The sequence below is a fragment of the Acomys minous genome (assembly GCF_964271855.1).
Source record: "Acomys minous genome assembly, chromosome: 1".
NCBI lineage: Eukaryota > Metazoa > Chordata > Mammalia > Rodentia > Muridae > Acomys > Acomys minous.
The window spans coordinates 15,244,393-15,253,603 of NC_140483.1; the positions used below are offsets into that span (position 1 = coordinate 15,244,393).

Sequence of the window (9,211 nt, forward strand, 5' to 3'; positions counted from 1 at the left end):
CAGGACCAACAGCACAGGACAATCGCATCAGCCATGGGCTCAGTCCTCGATCACTGCTAATTAAGGAAACCCTCGACAGTCTTGCCTACACCTTTTGTAGAGGCTTTTTCTCCACTGAGGTTCCCTCCTGATGACTGTCAAGGTGACACACAACCAGCCAGCACGTGTCAGCTACTTCTGTTGTGAAAATGCAAAGGCAACTTGAGGAAAGGTCTATCATGGAGGGAAGTCACATGACACGAGCTTCAGTCAGCTGGTCACAACTGTATCTACAGTCAGAAAGTGGATGAGAAGAACAGTTCTGTTCAGCCTGCCTTCCCTTTTCCCTAGGGACAGGAACTCAGCCCACGGAATGGCACTGCCCTGTTCAGGGTGTGTCTCCCCACTTGAGTTAACCTAGATAATCTTCCATAGGTATGATCAGAGACTTGTCACCTACGTGACGCTAGATCTCGTCCAGTGACAATCAGTGTTAACTATCACAGACACCTGCTAAAGAGCCTCTGTCAAGGATGTCAGTGCACACCTTTAGTCCCAGCACTCGGGAGGTGGAGGCAGGTGGATCTCTGTTTGAGGCTCCTCTGGTCTGCAAGCTTACCCAGATGGCAACGGTGGCCATGTCTCTCTGCATGTACATGAGATAGAAGCATCTGTCTGTGTCTCTGATGCTTCTTCACATGCCTGGAGGCCAGAAGAGACAGAAAAATCTATGTTTATCCTCCAACTGTCCCATTGAAGGTGACATTCATGGAGACATTGCCTCATCCATTGGCTTTTGTTTTCATTCTGTTGCCCAGAGAAGGGGGTTGTTGGTTTTACTTCATACCATATTGTGTGTGTGTGTGTGTGTGTGTGTGTGTGTGTGTGTGTGTGTGTGTGTTTTGAGACAGGATTTTTCTGTGTCCCCTTGGCTGTTCCTTCATGCCACTTCTGATGGGGCATTTTCAGTCAAGAACATTTCCAGCTGGATTCCCTTGCATTTCAGCTTGAGGTGCTGTACATAGCAGGGGCTTGCGGAGGCCCTGCCCTTGCCCAGTGAGAGGCAGCAACTCCTGTTCTGGACTTGTTGCTCATAGGGGAGTGAACCCCTCAACAAGAATGGAACCCCTTTGTGGGCTTCTGAAAAAAATGGAGCTAAAGTACCTGTGCTTAGCTATAAGGGAGGTGGAGGAGGAGTTGTCCCCAGGGTGTGGCTGTGTGCTCACTATGGAGCCATTTCTTGGCTGTCTGTAGACTAATTGTCCTGTATTCATCATATTTTTGTCTGTAGCAAACTCTGTCACTCATTAACTGACCCAACGTTGTGACCTTAGCTCTCTCCAACACAGGTCTTGCTCAGTCATTTTGTTCTGTGGAAAACCAATGGTGAAACCTATCTCCTTCTTTTTCCAACTTCTGGACACCACCAACGTGCCTTGGCTCTGTCTTTAACTAGCCATGCATTATCACTCTGGCTCTGTTTCCATCATTCTAAATTTGGTGTTCTAGAAGGGCCTCAAAAAGCGAAGTTTGATGAAAATAGTTATGTGGTCTTCCCAGCACCTACCCATTAGGAAGAGCAGACTGGTAAAAAAGAAGAGTTTGTTTACGCAGCAAATGAAACAACATGTGGGTGTGGCTTTAGTAAGACTGGCCCACACAGCCTCGTATATTTGAATGCTTGGATTCCAATTGGTGGAACTATTTTGGGGAGGGTTAGATGTGTTCTTGTTGGAGGAGGTGTGTCACTGGGAGTGAGCTTTGAGGTCTGTGCCAGGCCCTGTGCCCCCCCCCCCATCTTTGTCTCCAACTTGTGGATAAGGATGTAAAGCTCCCAGCTCCTGCTCCAGGGCCATGCCTGCCTGCCCACTGCTGCCATTCTCTCTTTTATGACAATCGTGGACTAACCCTCTGAAACTGTATGTGGGCCCCCAATTAAGTATGTTTTTATGCGTTGCTTTGGTCATGGGAACTAAGGCACCGGCCACTTCTCTTTGCATTCCCAGGTATGGATCTGGTCAAAAGCCAAGTTTATCAATAGGAAATTCCTGATGGAGGAACTTTACCAGCGCTTTTTAGAGAGCAAAGGCAACCAGGTGGCTCAGGAAGATGACCCTTTCTGGGACCCTGTGGAGGCTGTCCACTTGGGCTCAGCACACGTCTGGCTGCAGTCCCTGGCTCACTGTCTGATGCTGGAGGAGCAAGTGGAGTTCGTGAACTGTGATGGGCTGCAGGAGGCAGTGCTGCACATCCGAATCACCCCCTGCTCCCCAGAAGGATGGTGAGTCTCAGCCCATCCCCCAGAAAGTTCTCATGGAGGGCAGGGAGGTCAACTTGGTCCCTGAAGCAGTTACTGAAGAGACCCGTGAGTGAGCACATTCTCGATTCTTCACAAAGGGCCAGCATTTGGGACAGCTCGGCACTGCCCTGCGGAACCAAAGGGACAAGGGAGGGTATCCCACAAGGCAGCGGATGGTGTAGGAGCTCTGGGCAAGGACCCAACGCCCTGGGTCGGTTCCATGAGGGGACGGTGGGAAAGAAGCCTAGGTTGTGGACATGCTTATCCACACACAGCCTGCTCCTGGGACCCTGGAGCTCTGGCACCCTCTCACAGGATGCGTGTCATCCCACCTGGCGGCATCAGAGCCAGAAGCAGAGAGCTGGTTTCTGCTCACCCAGCTCCATTCTTGGCAGCGGCCCGGACTTCGCTTGGCTTGAGGCTAGGATCAGGTGTCTGGACTTCTTTGATGCCGTTTTTCCGAACTCCAGTTTTATTATTTATTTTTGTTCTAGGCCATAGGACATTTATATCTAAGTAAAAGCGTCCTAGCGATCCTAAGCATACAGGCTGGCCGGAGTCCTGGTCTTGGTAAAACATCCAGTGTGGCCTTTTGATGAGGAGGAAACCTGCTTGAGAAGGGAGCAGAGAACCTCCAAGTTCTGGGTCCAAAAGGCCAAGCTGACCAAAAGCTCAGTGTCTATAGGGACTTCCGGCCATTGGCTGGTCACTTGGCTACCTAGGCTGTCTAGGCTGCCTCAATGGTCACATTGAAAGTGAACCATATGGCGTTCTTCTGTGTCAGTTTCAGACTTTGTGGGTCTGGCTGACAGGCAAGAGGTCCCCAGTTAGAAAGCTGTCCAAATCAGTTCCTGAGGATACAGGACAGATGCTGGCTAGGCTATGAATGCCTCCCTGAGGTAGACAACAACTTAGGCTTCAGTATCTGAGAAGGCAGCTGGCTTCCCCCTCCCCAGTAGGGCCAACCCCAACCTCAGCGTGCCTTTAGCACGGCACACATTGACCACATGAAAATGTTTGCACTCTTCCCTGGGCTGTGAGCTCTTGGACACGGCCGTTACCTTTCCCAGAAGCAGTATGCACAGTCGGCTCTTCAGTGACTGGATTCTATGCAGATATTACTACCTACCCTCCTTCCATTGGAGTGACATTTGAGTGCTAACTAGCCTGGGCCCAGCCTGCTCCAGAGACTGACACGCAGCCCTTGTCTGTAGGGCACACGCTGAGGAGGACATGGTTACTGACCCTCTGGAGCTACTGGGCAAGAGGGTTGACTTCCAGATTCACATCGTCCAGTGCCTTGGTGTCAAATGGCTGAAGGAAGATGCAAACCGGGGCATTCAGATGGGGTACGGGTCTGCACTGCACATAACTTGCACACCCCGGGGCATTCAGATGGGGTACGGGTCTGCACTGCACATAACTTGCACACCCCGGGGCATTCAGATGGGGTACGGGTCTGCACTGCACATAACTTGCACACCCCGGGGCATTCAGATGGGGTACGGGTCTGCACTGCACATAACTTGCACACCCCGGGGCATTCAGATGGGGTACGGGTCTGCACTGCACATAACTTGCACACCCCGGGGCATTCAGATGGGGTACGGGTCTGCACTGCACATAACTTGCACACCCCGGGGCATTCAGATGGGGTACGGGTCTGCACTGCACATAACTTGCACACCCCGGGGCATTCAGATGGGGTACGGGTCTGCACTGCACATAACTTGCACACCCCGGGGCATTCAGATGGGGTACGGGTCTGCACTGCACATAACTTGCACACCCCGGGGCATTCAGATGGGGTACGGGTCTGCACTGCACATAACTTGCACACCCCGGGGCATTCAGATGGGGTACGGGTCTGCACTGCACATAACTTGCACACCCCGGGGCATTCAGATGGGGTACGGGTCTGCACTGCACATAACTTGCACACCCCGGGGCATTCAGATGGGGTACGGGTCTGCACTGCACATAACTTGCACACCCCGGGGCATTCAGATGGGGTACGGGTCTGCACTGCACATAACTTGCACACCCCGGGGCATTCAGATGGGGTACGGGTCTGCACTGCACATAACTTGCACACCCCGGGGCATTCAGATGGGGTACGGGTCTGCACTGCACATAACTTGCACACCCCGGGGCATTCAGATGGGGTACGGGTCTGCACTGCACATAACTTGCACACCCCGGGGCATTCAGATGGGGTACGGGTCTGCACTGCACATAACTTGCACACCCCGGGGCATTCAGATGGGGTACGGGTCTGCACTGCACATAACTTGCACACCCCGGGGCATTCAGATGGGGTACGGGTCTGCACTGCACATAACTTGCACACCCCGGGGCATTCAGATGGGGTACGGGTCTGCACTGCACATAACTTGCACACCCAGGGGCATTCAGATGGGGTACGGATCTGCACTGCACATAACTTGCACACACCACCTGTAAGGCTCCTGGTGGGGAGGGGCCTGCTTTCTTTTCAAAGATGAGTTTATCATAGAGTTCTAAGTTTTTCTGTTTTCTCAACGGCAAATTGGCTACTCTGTCTATCAAGTGGAAAAGCCACAGGGCCCTCCAGGTTACTTGCATGGCTACTGAGCCTTTCAGATTAGATATTTTAATTGTCATAAAAAATGTCCAGGCCGGGCATGGTGGTGCACGCCTTAAATCCCAACACTCAGGAGGCAGAGGCAGGTGGTGAGTTCAAGACCAGCCTAGTCTACAAAGTGAGTTCCAGGACAGCCAGGGCTACACAGAGAAACCCTGTCTTGAAAAACCAAACCAAAAAGAACCCCAGACACTATCTCCCAAGATCAGAGCATCCAAATAGAACTTTAATGAAAACTCTTCTTCCTTGTTGGACTTTACTAGCTGTATGGTAATCATATTTGTGCCAAATAACACGTGTTGGAGGCAGAAATCACAAGAATCAATTACAGGGCAACTTTGCCTCTAGCTGCACTGGGCTGTAGGTCTGTGGCACACCTTGTTATTCTCCTCACAGATCTGTCTCTTCTGGTTTTCAGTTATGTTTTCTATTCTTGCCTCAGGTACAAAATTTACGATCTTCCAAACATTTTGTATACCAAGCCTGTGTGGAATAGTGTAAATCCCCGAATTGAAGAGACCGTCCACTTTACAGCCTTGGGTGCATCTCGAGGGTTTCTGAATTACTTGCTGACAAACGCCCTCATTGTTGATTTGTGGGGTCTCCAAGGTACTTGGTTTACTCAAAAGACTGAGTATGTGGTGGTGTCCAATCAGATCTAATGCCACAGAGGGAGAGGTGGGAGGCGGGAGGTGGGGAAGACCCACCTTCTAGTAGGCTCCTGGGTTCAGCGTGGTTTACCTCACTTCCCTGGCCTCTGGGCAGCTGAGTCCCCTTTCCCGGCTGGTCTCTCTCCCATACTGCAGAAGGCTGTGTCCACTTTGGCTTCTCTCAGCTAGACGTCCTGCTCACAGGTGAAGGTCACATCATGGTGGACACCAAGAATTTCTCCAATGTGAAGAACATGAGCCAGGTGAGTATACATGGCAGACCGCAAGGGACTGAGCAGTCTCAGTGACAGCTCCTTAAAGATCATCCCTCCAATGAAAGTGCTCTTCGTGCCTTTCTGTGTGCCCTGAGGGATTTAAACCTCTCCCCACCTCCCCAGTCCGTCCCTGTATGACCCAGTAGTCTGGAAGGCTATTCCACAACAGGCTGAGCTGGCATATCCTCTGTAGATTTCGTCAAACCAGGTGCCAGAACTTTATCAGAAGCTGCTCAAGTTAGAGCAGGAGACGGAGCTGCTCAGACATGTAAACAGAGCCCTGAGAGAAGAGAACGTCTCTCTCAAGGCATCACTGGAAAGCACTGGCTCAGCTCAACAGGGTGAGAGACGGTAACACTTGAGTACTTCATCCTAGCTCCCATACTTGGGGTGTACTATTTTCCTAGAATAGAAAGCAAATTTTAAAAATACTTATTTTGCGTGTACGTGTGTACATCTGCGTGTATATGTGCCCCCAGAGGCCAGAAGAGAGGGCATCAGATGGATCCCCTGGAACTGGACCTGCCATAGGGGTGCTGGGATTTGAACCTGGGTCCTCTGGAAGAGCCAACAGTGCTCTTAACTGCTGAGCCATCTCTCCAGCACAGAATAGGAAATCTGAATGAGTTAATTCATATCTTAGACCATTAAAAAACAAAGCAACAACAAAAAGCTTTTTTCTTCTCTATGAGATTTTTGAATGGATTCAAAGGAATATTCTGATAAATGATATAAAATGTCACCAAGGCCAGGTGTGGTGCACACACCTTTAATCCCAGCACTCAGGAGGCAGAGGCAGGTGGATATCCAAGTTTGATGCCAGCCTGGTCTACAGAGTAAATTTCAGGACACCCAAGGCACAGAGAAACCAAATAAATAAGCATAGAAATGCTTGGATACAGATTTAAAAATACCTTTTCTTTCTGTCCCAGGCCAGAAGTCAGATAACCTAAAGGGAACAGCAATGACAGCACAGCTGCCGACAGCTAGAGAAACTAAGCAAATGTGTGCTCAGCAAGCCAGCTGTGATGCACAGCTGGCCAGAGCTCTGAAGGTGTTCTATCAAGGCATGAGCACAGCCAGGGGACAGCTCCTCACACTGAGGCAGTGCAGACCTCCAGTGAGTAACCAGCCTTCCTGGAATGCCCAAACCACACTCCACTAAACCTAGAGACTTGATGGTACAGTGATGGGCGGTGTGGGTGTGGGTCCTTAGCAGGGTGTGCTGGCCCATACATTTGAACCCAGCACTCAGGAGACAGAGGCAGGCACATGCATTGGAGGCCAGTCTGGTCTCCAGAGTGACTTCCAGGACAGCCAGGGCTACACAGAGGAACCTTGTCTGAGAAACAAAACAAATTCTTGGCAAACTAGGAATCAATGTATAGTCTTCAGTCTCACCAAGGAAACATTAAGACACATGGGACTCATGACTAATGACTGACAGCTTTCCTTTTCAAACAATAAAAAGCAGTTCCTTAGCCACATGGGACCTGGACACCCTACTAACAAGTTCCTTTGTTTTGTTTTTTGGTTTTTGGAGACAGGGTTTCTCTGTGTGGCCTTGGCTGTCCTGGACTAACTTTATAGACCAGGCTGGCCTTGAACTCACAGAGATCCGCCTGCCTCTGCCTCCTGAGTGCTGGGATTATAAGCGTGTGCCACCACCGCCCGGCTCCACCCTATTCACATGTAGAAAGGACTTTTACTCTAGCCATAAGAGGCCTACTGCCATTTTTCTGTCTTCCTTTTAGGAAGCTGATGAAATGCTTCGACCTTTTGTGCACCAACAGTCACAGATGCTAAAGGATTTGGAGGACCTGCTTGAATCCAGTTTACGGAAGCTAAAAACCGATGTTGCTTTCATAGTAAAGAAGAAGAAAGAGCATCTACTGCCTAGCCAGCAGTGAAGGTGAGCCAGCTGGAGCTGCTCCGACTTAGGCTCTGAGTTGCTTCACAGACTCACATAATTGTGTCTACCCTTTTTAGATAAGGTGCCTTCACTTGCCTCTTTTTCTGACAAAGACTGTTGCTATGTAGTCCATAATGGCCTTATCTTGCCTCTGTACCCCAAGGGATCACAGACCTGTGCCACCACCACACGAGGCCTTAACTGGACTTAAAAATCCTATAAAGATTACTGGGTGCTGGTGTTACACACCTGTAATTCCCGCACTTGGGAGGCAGAGGCAGGTGGATCTCTGAGTTGGAGGCCAGTGACTCCAGGACAGCCAAGGCTACACAGAGAAACCCTGTTTCGGAAAAACCAAACTAAGAAAGAGAAAAAAAAGAAATCTTAAATCCTTAAAAAATGAACACATAAGCAGGATGTGTGGTGAACATTCAGAACTTGGGAGCTCTGGATTTGATCGGCAAAGGTTCAGTCCTGGCTAAATCTATCACTTATAAATTGTATGGCGTGGGACAACTCATTCACCCTAAGCCTCTTTCCTCATCAGTTATCTGAGATGGTTAATGATTATCAACCTCCTGGCAGAGTGTGCCTGGAATGTGGCTAGCTTTTGGCATACTGATTTTAGTTTTTTGTTTGTTTGTTTTCTTTTTTAAGTTTTTTTCGAGACAAAATTCTCCAATGCATGCCTTCCACCATAAGAAAAACAGGATTACTGTATTTTCCAGTGTATAAGACTTTTTTACCCCAAAAAATCCATGCCAAAGTCAGGGGTTGTCTCATACACTGGGTACTTTCCTGCAGCTTGCTTCCCCTTGCTTCATATGTCCGGCGCATATAGTGGGGGGGGGGGTGCCTTGGCCTATTCCCTGCTCTGTTTGGAAAGTCTGATGCAGGGAGGAGCAAGCTGCACTCACCTTCCTGTACCTCAAAGAGGAAAACCTGAGTGTGAGAGTAGACTGGCTGTCCACCAGAACCCGCCCATTCAACTCAGAGGGCTGTGAGTGTTTGGGTTGAGTGTGGAACCTTAAAGGGGCAGTGTAGGCTGGCACTGGCTATCTGTGCCCGGCTTGCAAACAGACACATGCCCGAGTCTGCTGCACAGGGTGTGCAGTGGAAGAGGGGTAGTCTTCTACGGCGAGTATATTCTAAACTATATTTTAACTGGGGGTTCCTTTCATATGTCCAGTCGCTTTATATGCCGGTAACTAAATTGTCTTCAAATATCTGTATTTATACCTTTATAAATTATTATGACATTTTCAATCATAATCAGAGACGCTTCTCTTTGCAATGAATGGTTGTGAATGCAGAGAATCATTGCTGGTCGAGGTGCTGACAATAAGTGACAACTGAATGCTCGTTCTTAAACAGAACATTTATACTACCTCCCTCTAAAGCTCAGGGAACACGGCAGAAGAATACAAGAGCTGGAAGAGAGGGAAATGACACAGTCATTACAACCATGATCAC

The 9,211-nt window shown here is 49.5% G+C and overlaps 1 protein-coding gene across 1 annotated transcript in view; it reads left to right on the forward strand.

Moving 5' to 3' along the window:
* The window catches only part of LOC311603061 (kinesin-like protein KIF28), a gene marked incomplete at its 3' end in the record, with an annotated part of 42,240 nt that extends 34,504 nt beyond the window's left edge, over positions 1-7,736 (forward strand). Inside the window, 7 exon segments of the mRNA XM_084791849.1 lie at positions 1,986-2,260; positions 3,493-3,627; positions 5,344-5,510; positions 5,708-5,814; positions 6,020-6,167; positions 6,759-6,946; positions 7,581-7,736. Of these exon segments, the coding sequence (XP_084647975.1) occupies positions 1,986-2,260; positions 3,493-3,627; positions 5,344-5,510; positions 5,708-5,814; positions 6,020-6,167; positions 6,759-6,946; positions 7,581-7,736 (1,176 nt within the window).
* Between the last annotated feature and the right edge of the window lie 1,475 nt (positions 7,737-9,211).